Source organism: Syzygium oleosum, unplaced genomic scaffold (genome assembly GCF_021117445.2).
Source record: "Syzygium oleosum isolate NSW1041296 unplaced genomic scaffold, Sole_v2.1 Sole_v2.12, whole genome shotgun sequence".
In the NCBI taxonomy this organism is placed as follows: domain Eukaryota; kingdom Viridiplantae; phylum Streptophyta; class Magnoliopsida; order Myrtales; family Myrtaceae; genus Syzygium; species Syzygium oleosum.
The window spans coordinates 325,131-344,990 of NW_026607496.1; the positions used below are offsets into that span (position 1 = coordinate 325,131).

The 19,860-nt window shown below is 44.0% G+C and overlaps 1 protein-coding gene and 3 pseudogenes across 1 annotated transcript; all 4 read left to right on the forward strand.

The window, feature by feature from the left end:
- Positions 1 to 1,151: 1,151 nt before the first annotated feature.
- LOC115666553 (L-type lectin-domain containing receptor kinase IX.1-like) lies at positions 1,152 to 3,192 on the forward strand (annotated as a pseudogene).
- A 4,163-nt stretch (positions 3,193 to 7,355) lies between these two features.
- LOC130139492 (L-type lectin-domain containing receptor kinase IX.1-like) lies at positions 7,356 to 10,376 on the forward strand (annotated as a pseudogene).
- A 5,358-nt stretch (positions 10,377 to 15,734) lies between these two features.
- On the forward strand, positions 15,735 to 16,832 carry LOC130139407 (G-type lectin S-receptor-like serine/threonine-protein kinase SD1-29). Its single transcript, XM_056316301.1, has 2 exons — positions 15,735 to 16,597; positions 16,699 to 16,832. The coding sequence occupies exons 1-2, from the start codon at positions 15,764 to 15,766 to the stop codon at positions 16,729 to 16,731; spliced, it is 867 nt and encodes a 288-aa protein (XP_056172276.1). The 5' UTR covers positions 15,735 to 15,763; the 3' UTR covers positions 16,732 to 16,832.
- Positions 16,735 to 19,111, forward strand: LOC130139408 (G-type lectin S-receptor-like serine/threonine-protein kinase At1g61500; annotated as a pseudogene).
- The last annotated feature ends 749 nt before the right edge of the window (positions 19,112 to 19,860 follow it).

The window sequence follows — 19,860 nt, forward strand, 5'->3', positions numbered from 1 at the left end:
ACTCAAAAGAGTTCAAGAGACTACTTTGAGGCTTTGTTTATTTCGGGAAAAATATAATGCAATTGGAAAACATTTTCTAAGTAAGTCATTTTCTAGGAAAATGACGATGGTTTCCCGTGTTGGGCCAAATCCAAAAACGAGTTGGAAAATGATTTCTGCCATTTGGAGTAGAAAATTGATTTGTGTTTTTGTTCATTTGATAGTTTTGTGTTGGATAGATGCGTCTCCAATTCACACGACTAATAGCAAAATCACCGTGATTTTAAGTCAGATTTCTTTGAGAAATTTTGGCAAGAAGTTAGTAGGCTTGCTATCACAAGCATCACAAATCCAATTTGATCTTCCGGCTCCAACAATATCTGTAGAACCAACAGTAGAGAGCAGATAAATATGAAGAAAGCATTATATCTTGTCCTCCCCCAAAAATGGATGAGGGCGGAAGAGATCATGGGGCTCAACAAAATCGGATAATGAGAGAGAGAGAGAGATAGAGAGAGTGGAAGAAGAAGACGCACTTGTGAGGCTGGAGCCAGAAGAATGGCGAGCGACAAAACTCTTTTGTGTGTTTAGGGAAAATTATCTGGTTTCTGCAGAGAGATTTGGTATTTCTAGATCGACTTTTTCCCCGGATGAGTCGAAAACATCGATCCCGGTTGTCGACTTGTTCATTTTAATTACTGAATGTTGGTTTTCTCTCCATGGTCCTGTCGCTAGCGACTTTGCATCTCCGCCGTCTTCGTCTCCACTGCACGGTTTGCCGACTCATTCAACTCAGGTTGGTCGGCTTTCGTCAGGACGGTCCTGTAATTTTCCCCAAGAAAGACATTAAACGAATGGCAGGAGTCACTTTCTTAGGACGGCCCTAAGCATAATATATTGATGAAAAATCTACACCGAGTGACATGTTGATATAATTATCTTCTTATTTGCTAGATAGCAAATGTATGCAGTGATTAAGAAGGTCCCTTGTCCATATTGAGGCTTTAGCAGAAACAGCGAAAAATCTGTCGATATATTCAATGCGTCGAAGCTGCTGTTAGGAACTTTTGTTACACTATAAAGCACCTGGGTATAGTGCCGATCCCAAATAGAAGAGTAACCAGTGTGGACATCGTCCTCAAACTTCTATAAATGCAGTTTCAACCATAACCATGTCTAGCATGCAGCGTGCGACCTCTTGTTCTCTTTCTTTTCACACTCGTTTAATAGTCTTCTCCTTTGTCTGCTATCACGTTATCCCCTTTGTCAGTCCCCTTCACTTTGATATAAGTAGCTTTGACAATAACTCAAACGACATACTCTACGAAGGAGTTGCGGTACGAGCGCAAGGATGCGCTGATCTCACCCCCGAAGGCACCACTCCACAAGAAGTTTCAGGTAGGCCGCATTCAGTATTCCAAACCCATCTATATAAGGGATTCTATTAGTGGGAGACAAGCAGACTTCTCTACCAATTTTTCTTTCAACATCATTCCTTTCCATCCCAAAAATTACAGTGACGGCATTGCGTTTTTTCTCGCTCCTACTGGCTTCACAATCCCACCCAATTCGGCTGGTGGGTACCTCAGATTGTTCAATACAAGCACAGTCGATGATGGGCCTGGAAACCACATCGTGATGGTCGAGTTCGATCTATACTTTTGGAAATCCACAAGGATATGATGATTCTCCAGGACAGCACATAGGAATCAATAAAAACTCACTCTCTTCACTTATTTATTCCAGTTGGGATCCCGGATCACTCGACGGAAGCACAACTAATGTTGTGGTAACCTATAATTCCACTAGCAAGAATCTTAGTGTGTTCTGGTCATTTAATGGCGAGCCGGTTTCTTTCGACAACAAAAACACCTCGCTTACTCAGCCCATCGATCTTGCTGAGGTCCTTCCTGAATCGGTAGCAATTGGGATTTCAGCTTCTCATGGCCTCCATGGGGAGAGACACATCATAAATTCATGGGTGTTTACATCGAACTTGGATTTTTTACGACCCCATCGAGTAATACATCCGTAAAGGGTGTAAACTTCAAGATCTATTGGTCACTAACATTAATCACGGCTCCTGTAGCAAGTCTCTTGCTAATTATTTCAGCGGGGTCTTACTTATATATGATCAAGATGAGGAAAAAATACGAGCTTTGTGCCCTGACTGACATTGAGAAAGAGATAAAAGCTTTGCCGCTCAAATTCTCTTATCAAGAGTTGGTTGCAGCTGCTAGTGGCTTCTCACAGGATCGAAGACACGGCCAAGGAGGTCTTGCCAAGTTTATAAAGGACTTATGAACCATTTAGGTCGCCTAGTTGCCGTCAAGAGAATCTTCACCAAATCCAATCATTCCGAGAAGATCTTCATCAATGAAGTGAAGATAATAAGCTGCACGAAACACCGAAATCTAGTGCAATTCATTGGATGGTGCCAAGAGGAAGGTGAACTTTTGCTTGTTTATGAATACATGCCTAATGGTAGCCTTGATAATCATCTCTTCAGAACACGAAAAGTTCTGCCTTGGCATGTAAGGTATGGGATAGCACTAGGCCTGGCATCGGCCTCAATTATCTTCATGAAGAACTAGAGCAATGCATTCTTCACAGAAATATAAAAGCGGCAAACATATTGCTGGATATGGATTTCAACACTAAGCTTGGTCACTTCGGGGTAGCTAAGCTAGTTGATCCCTGGTTCAAGACTCAGACGATGGATGTGGTGGGGACATATGGTTATTTGGCACCAGAGTATCTCAACGGACGGAAGGCTACTAGAGAGTCCGACATGTTCAGCTTTGGGATTGTGGTTCTTGAAATTGCTTGTGGTAGGAGGACCTATCAAGTAGGAGAATTTGATGTCCCAGTTTACAAGTGGGTTTGGCAGCTTTACCTTTTTGGAAATATGCTTGAAGCAGCGGACAAGAAGCTGGGCTCGAGCTTCGATGGGAAGGAAATGGAATGCTTGATGATAGTGGGACTGTGGTGTGTGCATCCAGATCCCAAGAGAAGGCCAAAAGCAGGACAAGTCATCAGGTTTCTTAAGCTAGAAGTCCCAGTGCCGGAGCTTCCACTCGCCGCATACAAGGCTCCCACTTTATATCAGCCATCACCACTAAGAATAGGATCTTATTGTTCTTCCGGTCAAGATTCAGTTCAGTCAAGCAAGATGGACCGTGGCTCCTAAAGCCACACAACAGCACATGTTGAATTTTGGGATGGCGGAGGGCAAACATGAGAGTCAATGAATTGGTTCCTCTCGCACAGCCCTTTTACCCGTAAATAAGACTCAGGGCATCGACCATTTCTGCTCATTCATTTTGTTCCTCATGTATCCCGATCGCTAGTTATATGTTATGTATGCATTGTCAGCTCATCTACTCGCAGCTCCAGCTTTTGGAGGAACAATGGCTTGTCGAACACCTGTAATACATATTTTCTCCTGCATCCTCCATTAGTGGCTTGAAGCTGATGATACAGACACATCGGTAAAATTGTAGAACAGAACGCCTGCATAGGCAGGAATGGGCATTCTCAATTTTCTCTGACATTTCAGGTATTGCCTGTCACACTGGAGTCCGATGCTGTAACACATTCCTTTAAAGTAAGTTCACTTTGCCTGCATAGGCATGAACAGGCTTGGTTACCAGCCTAGTGTCTCATTAATATCCTGTAACAAACGTCGTAAAATGACTTTAATATCATTTACAAAGGACCGCCAAACGTAACAAAGTTCATTTTCCTATAAAATAAGTTTTCTTGAAAATACTTTGTAACAATGTTCATTTGTCGTAAAACATATGAACCTTAAAAGTCAATATAATATTAAAAGCACTCCTGCAACCGAGATAATGATAATAATAACAAGTCATAGCTCTGTTTAGTGCGTCATATGTTATGAAGATTATATACATATAAACAGATATAAGCCATTAGCAATGTTCTTCACTAACCGCATCGTTCCATCAAAGGTGTTTTATTTTGAGAAATGCTGGAGTTACTAAGACTGGTCTACAAAAGTAGTACACCAGATGGTGTAACAGCCCGAATTTTGATGTAATTCCGGGATCAATAAAATTGACAATATTTCACATTTCATTTTAGTAAGTCTCGCCCAGAGCTGATTACTCTCGGGATACTAACCAAGGGGGTATGGCTAACTAGGAAATGGTACGTGGACCAGGGACTCGATAGTGAACGGGACACCGATCTCGAGATATGATGAGGGAATATTTTGGGCCAACGTGGGCCGATCTTAGGAAAGGTGATGGATTTGGTTTGGCCAAGGCCAACGATGTACAATCGGATCGCAGGTGAGTCTGCAAGACCGAAAGTGCACGTGACCAACCAGTCCTGAACCTGAACCGAACGATCGCGACCTCTGGAACTAGTGATGATTTCTCATTCTCTCAATGATCGGGACCGTCGTAATTCGAATAACCCTAGGTTGATACGCGTAACCTCTAAACAGCTGCCCGTTAGTGAGAGACCCTAAAATTGAAAGTTTAGCGAGTTTTGGTTCACGGAATTGGACATGGATTACGATATCGATTTTCGAAGGTTTAAGAGACTATTTTTGGGAATCTGACGTCATATTATGCTGGCCACGCATATTTTGAGTTAGTACAGTTGAAAATTGGAATTTTGGTCCGGGGGTGAAAAATTACAATTTTACCCCTCGGGACGCCAGCGTTGCTTTTTGAGGCCAAATGAGGTTATTTTTCATGGCCGACGCCATTTTTGGGTGGCCACGCATACCAGGAGTCGTTATGGCCAAAAATTGGAATTTCGACAAAAATTGGGAAAATAATATTATTTTATTCCCGAAACTTCGCAGTCGATTTTCGAGGGCTTAGAAAGTGAATTTCGCGAATCCGACACCATATTATGTTAGTCACGCACATATGGAACACGTATGTGCGAAAATTGGAATTTCGCCCCGGGACCGGAAAAATGACGGTTTTGCCCTTGGGCCGTTTTCAGCTCCGAATTTTGGGAAAATTATTTGGGAGATTCAAGAGTGCTTATCAGCTGAATTATTGGGGCTATTGACCTTTTTGCCCATCCATTATTAGATTAGGTTGATTTTAGACCGTTAGATTAGGGGCATTTTAGTCATATTGCTCGGATCGGCGACACGTGTCCACCTAAGCCCCTATTTTTGACCAGATCTGACCAGCTCTCTCTCTCTCCTACCTCATTCGGCAGATCAACCCCAAGAGCAGCCCCTCCCCCACGTTTCCTCCTCATCCACCGTCTCTCTTTCTTTTGGCCATTCACGCCGGAGCTTGTCGAACCGCCGCCGGAGCTGCTGGTCGCCGGCCGTCGCTGCTGCTGCCTCGTTCGATCACCCACCAGCATCACCACCCTCACCCCGTCTCCCTTTCTCTCTCTTTCTCCGTCTTTTTCTCTCTTTCCCGTCCGGCAAATAGGGCCGCCGAGCTTCCGGAGCTCCGTCGCGTGCCTGTCGACACCTAGCCGTCCAGCCATGCTGTACGACGCCAACTGTACAAGCCCCGTACAGTGTCCGTACGGACGGTATTGTAGCGCCGTACGGTTGCCGTCCGTACGGCCGTTGCGCCGGCCACCGGCACCTCGCCGGCCATCGTCCCAGCCTGTCCGTACAGTGTCCGTACAGGGGTTACTGTTCACCGCGTCCGTACGGTCACTGTTCACGCCGTCCGTACGCCGTCGCCGGGAATTTCGCCACCGGTTTCACTATTTACCAGTGATCGGCCGCCGTTCCCCGTCGTCGTGACCTTGGATTAGGTGAGTAAAATTCCTAAACCCGGATTAGGACTGATAGTGCGATTTTCTGGACTGGCTTAGGTATTATCGGTGTATTTTGGACAGGCTTGGGTAGTATCAGTGTGTAATTCGGACTGGATTGAGGATTGTTTGGTGGAAATAAAATCCGAGGAAATTAGTGGGATTATTACGGATAATTGTTGGGCCCGGATTGAGGAAATAGCGGCTGTCCATATTTTTGAGGAATGTACCGGATTATAATGGGCCAAGAATTATTAGTCGAAATGGCCGGGATTAACCAGAATGATTGGCTGTTGATTGATTGGTGATCAATTGTGTTTAATTGTGAAATGCCATATTGCGTGCTTGTGTGGCTGAATCGTGCGGAGTGTGATTGGCCAATTGATGGCTTGAATTGTGTTTTTGGAATTGGGCTGCATGGTATTAATAGGCCAAGTAAGCACGTGGCTTGTGAATTAGGCACTGTGGAATGACTCTGATTGAACTGTGTGCATGTGCCTATGTTATGTGGATGCTCATGTTGCATTTCATGGCACGCATTATGAATGCCGAGAATGAGGCTTGTGATGAAATTGTGTGAGACTGCGTGCCTGTCATGAGCATGTGATCACCTAAAATATCCTGATGCGTGTTACGCGGGGTTCAGATAATAATGGGTTGTGTGATCACCTAAGGGCCTTCGGGTCGTGACCTTCGGGTCGATACCGTCCTCATGCACTTTGAAGCAGGACGATGCCCGGTACGTCCGGAAGACGACCATCCTCATGCATTTTGAAGCTGGCTCTGGTTCGTAAGGAGATCAGTGTTGCGCCTCATGCACTTTGAAGCAGGCTAGAGACACTGGGCCAAATCGGTTGCTGCGCCTCATGCACTTTGAAGCAGGCTAGACGCACCGGGCCGTGAATATTGTCGACTCGAGTCGTAATAAATAATAAATCGGGCGATTGCCAGTGTGCCAGTGTGGGCCAGTGGGCCGGAAAATGCATATGACATGCTGACGACATTTGCATGCATAAGAATGCATGGATTAGCGTGCGAGTGTGTGAGACTCGGTGCAGGAGCATGTGTTTGGCATACGTGTGACTATGTGTGCCACGTATGTGCTGTGATTATTAGATGTTGAACTATCTAACCTGCAGGGTCAGAGACTTGTGTGATCATTGTTGTGTTATACTTTGAGTGTTTATTTCTGGTCAGGAGATTGCATGCTAGCCTAGCCTAGGTTTAGGGGTTGAACTCATTGAGATTCGTCTCACGGTTGTGTAAACCGAAACTTTTCGCACCCTCACCAGTAAAAGATGCCGAAACCGCCGCTTTTTGGAATACCCGTATGATACACCAAGATATACCAAGTACCTACCCCGCAGAAATGGGAATCATACGTAAGATACCGGTCCGTGGTGTTTATAAATGTGGGAGAGTACTTTCATCAGACCCAGGAGTACGTGGCATGGTGCTTACGAGATGCAGACGGAAACCTAGGGCAACCCCTTAGGACTTTTGATGTGCCGGTCGACCAAGATGGATTGATGATTCCACGAATGGCTGATGGTGAGATAGTTAATCCTCAGGATGTGTAAGACGTAGACGGCGTGGATGAGCCCATGCCTGGGGAGCCTCAAGTAATCGCCGAAGATCCTGATCAGCTCGATGACGAGGAAGAGGAACTCGAAGACATGGACATAGATGATGAGGAAGTAATTGGAGAGGTCGCCGAGGTAGGGTCCGATGTGGAGATAGGAGCTGAGGAAGATGACGAGTTAGGTCTTTATCTGGACCTAGAGTTAGAGCTAGATTCGGAGGATGAGAGGATCGCAGCCGAGGATGAGCGAGCACAGGCCATGGAATCGGAGGAGTCTTCAGAGGAATCATCGGGCGATTCATCGGAGTCCTCAGACCCTGACTGGGAGCCCTAGAGCAGGCCGGTACCCTGAGAAGCGAAGACTGTCTCTTTTGAATAGCGTTCATACTCTAGCTAGTCGAACCACCAGTGCCACTTACCCTTTTTGATATAGTGGCAGTTGACTTCTGTAGGTTTTCGGAGTTGTTTAAAAGGATAGTGTAAAAAGGGTTTTTACTATAACAGTACAAGTGTATATTCTTGTTTGATGGCTGTTCTATCTTGATCTCACGTGTGTTGTTTTTGTACGGGTGTGTATATATATTTATATACGTTGTTTCCGCATGTGACTTATCTCTGATTGGGCGTTGGGTCGGCGACGCATCCTGGGAGCGTTGCATCACAAACGACCGGAGATGGGATGCTCGCGCTTCGTGGGGTACGGGGCGTGACAGATGGTATGTCAAACTATTACCGGTTATTTTTTCAAGGTCCATCCATAGCTTGACACATCATTTAGTAACTTAATTTATAGACCCATGTTAGAATACCTCGCATTTTATTTTCATCAATTTTGTTATCCTCATCAAGTTTGCCAATATCTTTCATTTGGAGCAAGACTCTTTTTTGGTCAATTCTTTATGGATTGTTAAGGACATTTGGCCCAACTTAAATTAAAGAAGAGGTGGTTTGGTGGTTAGCTGAGATCTCAATATCTATGGTTCAATTAGTGATTTTACCTCATTTAGAAAAGAGCCGAGCTTATATTACAGAAGAGGTTGGAATTTTACAATTTTATACGGTTCCACCCGTTTTAAGGGATTGAACCCATCTATATAAGGAATTCTATTACTGGGAGACAAGCAGACTTCTCTACCCATTTTTCTTTCACCATCGAACCATTCAATCCCAACGAATACAGTGACGGCATGGCCTTTTTCCTTGCTCCTACTGGCTTCGCAATCCCACCCAACTCAGCTGGTGCGTGTCTCGGATTGTTCAATGCCAGCACAGTCGATGATGGGCCCCGAAACCGAATCGTGATGGTTGAGTTCGATACTTTTGTGAACACAGATTATGACCCTCCAGTGCAGCACATAGGAATCAACATAAACTTGCTCTCTTCAATTGTTTATTCCAGTTGGGATCCCGAATCACACAGAGGAAATGCAACTAATGTTGTGGTGACCTATAATTCTACTAGCAAGAATCTTAGCGTATTCTGGTAATTTGATGGCGAGCCGGTTTCTTTGGACAAGAAAAGCTCCTCGCTTTCTTACCAAATCGACCTTGCTGAAGTTCTTCCTGAATCGGTAGCAATTGGGATTTCAGCTTCTTGTGGCGGCTTTGCGGAGAGACACATCATCAATTCATGGGGGTTTACTTTGGACTTGGATTTTGTACGTCCCCCGTCGACCAATTCATCAGTAAAGGGAGCAAACTCCAGGATCTGTAGGTTGTTTACATTTATCACCGCTCCTTTAGCAACTCTAATGCTGATTATCTCAGCGGGGTCTTGCCTAATTATGATCAAAATGAGGAAAAAATATGAGCTTTGTGCTTTGACCGACATGGAGAAAGAAATAAGAGCATTGCTGCTTATCAAGAGTTAGTTGTAGCTACGAGTGGCTTCTCACAGGATCGAAGACTCGGCCAAGGAGGGTCTTGCCGTGTTTATAAAGGACTTGTGAACAGTTTAGATCGCCAAGCTGCTGTCAAGAGAATCTCCACCGAATCCAAACATTCCGAGAAGGTCTTCATCAATGAAGTGAAGATATTAAGCCATGCGATACATCAAAATCTGGTGCAATTCATTGGATGGTGTCGAGAGGAAGGTGAATTTTTGCTCGTTTATGAATACATGCCTAACGGTAGCCTTGAAAATCATCTCTTTGGAACTCGAAAAGTTCTTCCTTGGGATGTTAGGTACGGGATAGCTCTAGGCCTGGCATCGGTCCTTAATTATCTTCATGAAGATCTAGAGCAATGCGTTGTTCACAGAGATATAAAAGCGGCCAATGTATTGCTAGACACGGATTTCAACACTAAGCTCGGCGACTTCGGAGTATCTAAGTTCATCGACCCCAATTCAGGACTCAAACGACGGACGTGGTGGGGACATACGGTTATCTGGCACCAGAATATCTCAACGGACGGAAGGCTACTAGAGAGTCTGACATGTTCAGCTTCGGGGTCGTGGATCTAGAAATCGCTTGCGGTAGGAGGACTTATCAGGATGGAGAGTTTCATGTCCCACTGTACAAGTGGGTTTGGCAGCTTTACCTTGCTGGAAATATGCTTGAAGCAGCGGATGAGAAGCTGGGTTCGAGCTTCGATAGGAAGGACATGGAATGCTTGATGATGGTGGGACTCTGGTGTGTGCATCCAGATCCCAAGAGAGGGCCAAAAGCAGGACAAGTTATCAGGTTTCTTCAGCTAGAAGTCCCTGTGCCAAAGTTTCCACTCGCCGCATTCGAGGCTCCCACTTTATTCCAGCCACCAGCACTAAGAATAGGATCTTCTTCTTCTTCTTCTTCTAGTCAAGAAATAATTGTGTTAAGCAAGATGGACCATGGCTCCTAAAGCCACACGACAACACATGTTGCTTTTGTGGATGGAGGCTGACAAACATGAGAGTCAGTGAAATGGTTCCTCATGCCCCGTCCTTTTACCCGTAAATAAGACTCGGGGCGTCGACCATTTCCGCTAATTCATGTTGTTCCTCATGTATTCCCATTGTTAGTAATGTGTTATATGCATCGTTAGCTCGTCTCCTTGCAGCTCAATCTTTTGGGAGAAAGCTAGCTTGTCTAACATCTGTTCTGTATATTTTCTCCTGCGTGCCCAATTAGTAGTTGAAGTCGATGATACAGACACATTGGCAAAATCGTAGAACAGAACACATGCATAGGAATGAACGGGCATTCTTAGTTTTCTACATTTCAGGTCTTGCCTGTTACGCCGATTCTTTACATATTCTTTTAAAGTTAATTCACTTTGTGCAAGTTAAGAGAAAAGAAAAAAAACATCGTGCAAAAGTGCTTGTTCAACACTCTTATCCATCACCTTGGGTCATTGCAACTTCTCCTAGCATCCAGTGGCGAGACTTGCCCAGGGTTCTTTTGTTTTTCCTGGTCAAAATCTTTTTTCTGATTTCAAACTAGTTGAACCGGCTGGCCCATCTAGATTCAGCAACATTAAGTGTTTGATTAAAAAAAATTCATAAAATAAAATGGTGAGTTGGGGGGACTAATGTAACCCTTTAGGAGATTACAATAAGCGATTGGTCGCCCGTTACAAAATATTTTAATTGAGTCATACCTACCGAGTTCACCAATAGGTGTGCGAGTCTCCGTAGCACGACCACATGCTATATGTTTAAGATTGCGATGGACAATCGCCACATGCATTTACAATTTTGACTTTGACTGTCAAATACAATCGGTCTAGAAAGTGCTCGCGTGTGCCGGTCAAAGTACGTTTGATGACGAAGAATTCTACGTTTGAAATTTTTTTAATATGAATAATATGTGAATGTTAGTATAACTTCAATGTGTATTAAGATATATAAAATGAAATTGTCACGAAATAACATGTACATGATAGTTCTGCGAGAGTTTATTCTATTTTAAACTACATGTAGTAGAATTATTAGGTCCTTGTAACTTAATAAATCAAGATTATCCTCCAACCGAACACTCTTTTCTTTCTCCTAAACTCTTATCGTAAATAATACTTGAACTTGTTTTCTGTAGGATTTCAAAGCAAGTTATGTTATCTTTCAGGTTGCCGATTCTGTTTGTTTTAAGTGCTGCACGTTGGTTTTCTCTCCACGGTGCTGTCGCAAAGGACTGTGCATCTCCGCGGTCTGCGTCGCCGCTCCATGATTTGCCAACTCGTTCGACTCAGGCTTTTGTCTCGACGGTCCTGTAATTTTCCCCAAGGGACAAATAGCAGGAGTCACATTCATAGGACGGCCCTAAGCAGAATACAGTTATGAAAAGATCACTCCAATTGACCACGTTGCTATAATCATCTTCTTGTTTGCTAGATAATGAAGAAGGTTCCTTGTCCATATCGAATCTTTAGCGGAAACAGCGAAGAAGCTGTCGACCTATTCACTTGTCGAAGCGGCTGCTAGGAACATTTGGTTATTATATAAAGCAACCCCCGAATGGTGCCGATCTCAACCAGTTGAGAAACGAGTGCGAACCTCGTTCTCATACTTGTATAAATGCAATTTCAATCAAAACCATGTTCAGCGTGCCGCGTGCGACCTCTTGTTCTCTTTCTTTTCGCACTCGTTTAATTTTCTTCTCCTTTGTCTGCTGTCCTGTTGTCCCCTTTGTCAGTCCCCTTCGCTTCAACATAACTAGCTTTGACAAGAACTCAGACGACATACTCTACGAAGGATTTGCGGAGCCGGCCAATGGATTCGTTGATCTTATAGTCGTTGATCATGTGGACTCACTTATGTGCCACACCATTAATGATTGTGATTATTTTTTATACATGGACACTTGCACCCACCGAGCCCCACTCTTCAGAAACTTCAAATTTCTCCTCCTTTTCTTTTATTCTCCCGTTACTTTCTCTCCTCGCACTTTCTTTTCTTCTTCTTCCACCTTCAAACAATCTCACCCTCGTGGCCGTGTGATCCATCTCGCCCTCGACACTTTCGCAGCCGCGCGATCTTTCGAGCTCGCTCTGCACAGTCAAGTCTCGAATCTTGGTCTGTTATTCATCGGGGTCATCCTCTGCGCGTTGAAGCCATGACGGGTTACGTACGGGTAATGGAGCCAGCGTTACCGAGGAGACACCCTGGTCGACGCCAGATCCTTCGTTGTCGAACAACTCGCGCTGATTTTTGACTGGGCCTAAACAGGTCGAGCCTAAATTGTTAGGGCTCGATCAGTGGCCAAGCCCTAAATCACTAGAAGTTGTTTGAATCAGTTCGGTTCCGGATACCCAGGGTTAAAGCCTGATTTTTTTTTAAAAAAAGAAATTGTTTATTTATTATCAAATTTCAAAACTTCGACAAGTGATCAAGGAATTAGCATAAAGTCATTAATAAATATATAAATGTCACCTAAAGTAATAAAATCCACGCACCTCGATTTTAACGGGATATGAATTTGATCCGGGTGGAGTTAGAAGTCCCGCAAACAAAATCATGACAAGTTTTTTTAGATAATAGGGATAAATGCATTGGAATTCCCAAAATTTATCACGAGGGTGCAATCGAGTCCTCAAACATTCGAAAATTACAATCAAGTCCTAAAAATTGCCAAATTGGTTCAATCAAGTCATTCTCTTAACTCCTCCAACTAGGCAAACTGAAAATGCTATTTCTCTCCTATATTCCACTTTTCATTAATTTCTTATCAAATTTTACTTATGTTTGATTAAATAAATTAAAAAGGATAAATTATTTTTTTAAAACCAAGTAATAAAAAAAAGGAGAAACAAGCTCTCACTAGTGGCCGCCGCCGCCCATGGCTAGAAAGGGCTGGCGGAGGTCACCTAGGCCTCGTTGAAGCTCGGTGACCCTCACTGGCCCTTATCAAGGGCCTGTTGCCCCAAATATGGGGGAGGCCGCGACCCTCGCTCAGATCTAAGCCGAGGGTCGCACCCTCCCCCATATTTGGGCTAGCAAGCCTTCGCCGAGGGCCAACGGGGCCTTGCACAGGGTCGGCAACCCTTGCCGGCCATCAATGAGGCCCAAGCAACCTCGGTCAACCCTTTTCGGTGATGGGTGGCAGCGGGGGCCAATGGCAAGGGCTCTGATTTAGTTTGCTTTTTCTGTAGTTTGTGTTTTTTGTTCTTTTTTTAACTTTTAACTTTTCATATTTTTAATTTAATTTAGTTTGTATTTCTTCTTAATTTTTGAATATCTTTCTGACGTAGCGCTTGGTGGATGCCACATCGTCACCACATGTCTTATGAAAGTAATAAAAGAAGACGCATTAGCGTTTTCCCTAAGCCTAGTTAAACGGAGTTAACGGAAGAATTTGATTAAACCAATTTGTTGCAGTTTTTAAAAGTTTTAAGGCTCAATTACACTTTCTTGACAAGTTTTAAGACTTTTGGTGCACTTATCCCTAAATAATATTGGAATTTGTTCAAGGGTGGGGTTACTTCCACCGCTTCGTTGACCAAAACACCCATGTTATTATTAATTGACGGCCTAATTCCAAAAAAAAACCCCAAACTTTACACTTTATCCCAATTATACCCTGAACTTTTTTTGTCTCAAGAAAAACCTCAAACTTTTCTCCGAGTCCCAAATCTACCCTACCGTTATAACTCCGTCCATTAACGTCGGAAAAAAAAAAAAACGGAACCCGGAACCGGTGCGGCGGCCAAGCCTTCGCCGGTGGCCGCCGCCACGGCCGCCGGGAAGAGAGCGGCGACCACCCAGCTGGGTCTTCCGAAGATCGGCGGCCGTCGCCCGGCCCGGACAAGAAATCGCCGGCGAGGCTGCGGCCCGTCTGGGTGAGGGCGCGACCTCCCCCCCGGATCGGGGCACTGCAGCCCTCGCCGGCTTGACTCCGCCCGAGGCCGGCGGCAATCGCCAGCGGCTCAGGAAGGCGAGCCGGCGCCACGGACCCGTGCGAGGCCTCGCCCGGGGCCGCCTGGGCCCGGGCGAGGCCTCGCCCATGGTGGGCGATCCCGAGGCGAGGCCTCGCACGGGAGGTCGGCGGCCACTTACTGGGCCTTCCGGCGGCGACCCTCGCCGGGGCGGAGTCGCCGGCGAGGCTCGCGGCCCGATCCGGGGCGAGGGTCGCGCCCTCCCCGGATCGGGCCGCGAGCCCTCGCGGCGACTCGCCCGGGCCGGCGAGGGTTGCCGCCTTCGGAAGTCCTGGCGCAGGCGCCAGCTCCTTCTCGGCGGCACGCATCCCTGCGAAGGCTTGGCCACGCCGCGGCCGATTCTTTTTTTTTTTTTTTTCTCGACGTTAATTGGACTGGAGTTATAAACGGTAGGGTAGATTTGGGACTCGGAGAAAAGTTTGAGGTTTTTCTTGAGACAAAAAAAAGTTCAGGGTATAATTGGGACAAAGTGTAAAGTTTGGGGTTTTTTTTGGAATTAGGCCTTAATTGACTTATAAACCCCTTTAATTTATGGGTTTGTTTGTTTTGCGAGGTGTTTGCGTTTTGGAAAATATTTTCCTCAAAATGATTGCTTGCATTTCTTAAAATAATTAGTCAATAAAAATATTTTCGTTACTCATAAGTCTAAACATTTTCGTGGACGATGAAAATATTTGTCGTTTATACATTTTTATAAGCAATACAAATGATCAAATTTTAAAAAATATTTTCCAAATCATTCATTTTACATAAAACAAAAGGATCCTAAAAGTTTAGTCAATTATCAACTCAACTTACCTCTTCTCTCTTACTTTCTCTCTCCAACTTAATAGTAGTAATCCTACCAAATTAGCTCGATTTTGAAGTCCTTCCTCTACACGACATCTACGAATCGCATGTATCCTCCATCGCCATCGGCGGCTTCGTAATCTCGCGCTCCTTCACTCACCGTTGACTATCGTCCAAGCATAATTTTTGCCTCGCATCTATGCCTCTTTATTTCTGATGTCAATGAGACTTCTTTCTAAAATGACGGAAAATTAACGAATCATCTTTGTGCTAATGGTTGCATCAGCGAAAGCTTGGAAGCTGTTGGTTTCCTTTTTTTGTAGCAAATTTCTTGAACTTTGAATTCCAAGTTCCTCTCTTCTTACATGGTCTTCACGCGTAATGCAGCTCTTTTTGTGGAGGAAGAAGATTCAACTGTAGAGGCCAAGTCAAATTTGAAGAGTGGCGAGGAACCATCCCTCGTTGAATTAGTCAATGAAGAAATGCTTCTGAAAAGATTGATTTTTTAGCCGCCCTTTTGACTCAAATGATTGTGATGTCAATCTTGATCTTCTGGGTCATTTTGGGCATGCAGTTGTAATATGAGACAGGCATTATCGGCGCCCAGGATCGTGCTTAGTCTGTGCACGAAATGAACTTTAAACAAACACAGAAAAAGGATTTAAAAGACGTCCTACCTAGAGCACCAAGGGTTGACTCTCAGAAAATCTTCTTCATCAATTCTTGTTCCGGCCAGGAACTGCAGAATCAACCGACCCACAGAACTCGCTAGGGTCGTTCAGTCATCTTATTATGCCACTTATGATTCGTTGGTGCTCTTGCTTGGTCTTCTTCTTCCTACTTCAGGCAAGTCAAATAGCCAGCGGCGTGGTTTACAATATCACGACATCGGAGCCACTCTTCCCGTACCAAACTCTTGTCTCCTCTGGCCACATATTCGAGCTTGGGTTCTTTACGCCGGATGGCTCAGAAAATCAGTATGTTGGGATATGGTACAAGAACTTCACGCCTTCTAAAGTCGTGTGGGTGGCCAATAGGGATTTGCCGCTCGTGGACACGGATCGGTCTGCGAAATTAACGATAGGCAGCGATGGGAATTTGAAGCTCGTGGATGGACAAGAAAATATAGTTTGGTCTACCAATGCCTCTGGTCGGTCTGATTATACATCAGCGGCGCTATTGGATAGTGGTAATTTTGTACTGCAAGATGCGAATTATAGTGAAATATGGGGAAGCTTCGATGATCCGACAGACACTCTTCTTCCGGGCATGAAGATGGGAGTAAATGCCAGGACTGGGGAGAAACACTATTTAATTTCCTGGAGAAGCGACAGTGATCCGTCCCCTGGAAGTTTCTTGACTGGGATGACATCGGAGACGCCGCCTCAACCTTTCACTTGGAATGGTTCAACCCCTTACTGGAGAGGCGGGCAATGGGACAAATCGAAATTTATCGGCATACAAAACATGGACCAATCGTACTCGAGTGCGATCAATGTCCAGCAAGATATTCAGCAGGGGACCACTTACCTTTCTATCGATTTTTACAAGAGCCCATTCTTTGTATACATGTTTGTTTCGCCTGGAGGATCTCTGAAGATAATGAAGTGGGATGATGGAGCTAAGGTGTGGTTGACAGATTGGGCAGGACCGAACAATACTTGCGAGATTTATGGAACTTGTGGTCCTTTCGGAGTTTGTAACTCAACGAATTTGCCTATTTGCAGATGCTTAAATGGGTTTGTGCCAAAGTCAAATGAAGAATGGAACAGTGGAAACTGGACCAAAGGATGTGTAAGAGAGACACCATTGAATTGCCAGAAAGACACAAGCACATTGGCTTCAACAACCGTAAAGAAAGATGCCTTTTGGCAAATGAGCCGGATGAAACTACCTGACTCTGAGGACTATTTATCAGACATTGGAGATCAAGAAGGATGTTTAAGCTGGTGCCTGAGCAACTGTTCTTGCTTGGCTTATTCTTATGTCAGCACCATCGGGTGTATGGTTTGGACTAAAGAAGACTTAATCGATCTTGAGGAACTTTCCACAGCTGGAGAAGATCTATTTGTTCGAGTTGCACATGTAAAAAAAGGTTAGAAATGGTTTCATTGAGATGCGTTTGAGTCAACATCAATCGTCTTTTATGTAACTCTCTTTCCCATTTCAGGAGGATCGCCACAGAAAGCAGTAGTTATCATCAGCCTGAGTACTGTTGCCGGGATGATGTTCTTTGCAGTACTTGTTTTTGGTCTTTGCAAATGGAGAGCTAAGACAAGAGGTACTATTCAAGAGCCACATCAGTGTTTTCAGAGGATCGTGCTTCTATTTTTTTTAATCTTCGATCGCTATGAAGATAGTTAGCTGATTCTTCACCAATAATAAACACAGGAAACTTCAGAAAAACTTCAAGGCCCCTCGACTCGGTAGATAAACCTGAAAAGCCAGGTGAACTGCTACAAGGAAATGCATGGAAAGAGCAGTTGAAGCAAAATGATGCACTGGAATTGACCCTTTTCAGTTTTGATAGCATACTACTTGCTACAAACAAGTTCAGCACGACAAGTAAACTCGGGCAAGGAGGGTTTGGCACTGTTTATAAGGTAAAACCATTCTGCAGGACATTTGTTAAATGAAAATATAGAGATAATTCAAGGTCTAAAAGCTATGTGAATTGCGAAACAGGGAAAGATGGATGATGGGAAAGAGGTAGCTGTGAAAAGACTTTCTAGTAGCTCGGCCCAAGGTGTTCAAGAGTTCAAGAATGAGATCGTCCTAATATCGAAACTCCAACATCGAAATCTTGTTAAACTCATTGGTTGCTGCACTGAACGAGATGAAAAGATTTTGGTATACGAGTACTTGCCAAACAAAAGCTTGGACACCTTTCTTTTTGGTTGGCTTTTTCTCTCCGAATAACTATTTTTTGGTAATGTAATTTTCGAAACAGCACTAAAACTTGAAAACTGTTCTTGTTTGTCATGTTTGTTAGATTCAAGAAAGAAGGCAGAACTCGACTGGGGCAAACGATTCCAAATTATTGAGGGAATTGCAAGGGGACTTCTCTACCTCCATCGAGATTCTTGCCTTAGGGTCATACACCGTGACTTAAAAGTGAGCAATATTCTCTTGGATGAAAAGATGAACCCAAAAATTTCGGATTTTGGGCTGGCACGGATGTTCGAGGGCACTCAAGTTTTGGTGAACACTCACAAAATTGTTGGAACACTGTAAGTTCTCTAGTCCTACTTGAATTATCAATCCTTTGAGTCAATCTTTTGAAGTAGACAGAAATGATTGATTTACCACAATGACTCTGTCACTTTATATATGTTTCATCCCATTGTCCTTCAATACAATTAAAGAGTACAAAATATGTTCAACTCAATGCAGCGGCTATATGTCTCCTGAGTACGCCATGGGCGGGATATTTTCCGAGAGGTCCGATGTCTATAGCTTTGGAGTGTTGCTACTGGAGATCATTAGTGGCAGAAAGAACACGGCCCTGTATGACCAGGGATATCTCAATCTCCTTTCCTACGTAATTGCCAAATTCCAACCTTAATCGATATTGTAAGTTCCCTGCAATATTATGACAGTGTTCTCTTGTAGGCATGGCAATTATGGAGTGAAGGCAAAGCATTGGACCTAATGGATGAAGCAATTGCTGTTAGCTTTCCACTGGAGGTAACAAGATGCATCCACGTCGGGCTTCTCTGTGTTCAGGACCATGCCATGGATAGACCAAACATGACCAATGTGGTTCTGATGCTAAGTGGTGAATCAGATCCTCCTCAGCCGAGACAGCCTATATTCACTTTCCAAACTGAAATGCCAAATCGTTCTATTCCATCGCAGCAAGCAAGCATCTGGTCTGTTAACACTGTCACTAATACAGTGGTCGAAGGAAGATGTTGGCTATCTTTCTTAATTTTTATTTTCCTTTGTTGGCAGATGATTTTGTTGTTATTTTCCAAGGCATCAGTGTTTATTCGATTCAAGAATGGCTTTAGTCTGCTCTATGCAAAAGGTTGAATGAACTGCTCCACTTTTACAAGGATTTTAGGCTGTAAAGCAGGGGCTTGGAATAGCCGGAACTGTTGGTATTATGAAGGAGAACTAACAAGTAATCATCTTCAGGTCTCATCACAGTTGCGTTATGAAGATTTTTATGTTATGGCATTTCAGACGAAAGACGTCATTATTAAAGCTAGACTAAAGTTCCCAAATAAGAATCGTTAGTATTGGCACAGCAAAAGTATTTCCAGCTTCAGTATGATTTACAGATGCGATTTACCTTCTCCAGATTTGATCATAAGAGTTGTCTATGTCTATGGGAACTATATTGCTGCCTCGCAGCCATAAAATAATTCTCGGTTATCCAACAAGAGGAAAGAAAGCAGAAAGTGGCCAAAAGCTTCAACGACTGAACAATTCATTTCGGACGAGTTTCGCATGAAGATGGAAGGCTATAATGTCAGCTAGTATCCTTAAATTGAAGGATTCAAGAGTTACCCTTTTTCTTGGAACCAGTATCAAATCTAGCTTTGCTGAACCTGAAACTTGCGTTATTGCATTGACAGAAACAGATGATCAACAAAATTTGATCGGAAGTGGCTTCGACCCCTCATAAACTATTTGCGCACTGGAAGGTTAAGTCAACTTTGAACGCCAGTTGCAGGGGTTAAATTCATTTTGTGGGATTTGCCACTTAAACAGCTACATGATCAAGTGGCTTTGGTTTGAAGCTGTCTAAGGCTGATGTAAAATTGTTTGAATCGAAAACTTAAACTTAACTTCGATTTCGTTAAGGAAACAGGTGGGTAAATTAGCACAGATAGTTCAAGCAGAGCTGCCCTGTAAGCACCACTACTCCAGTTCAAGTGCAC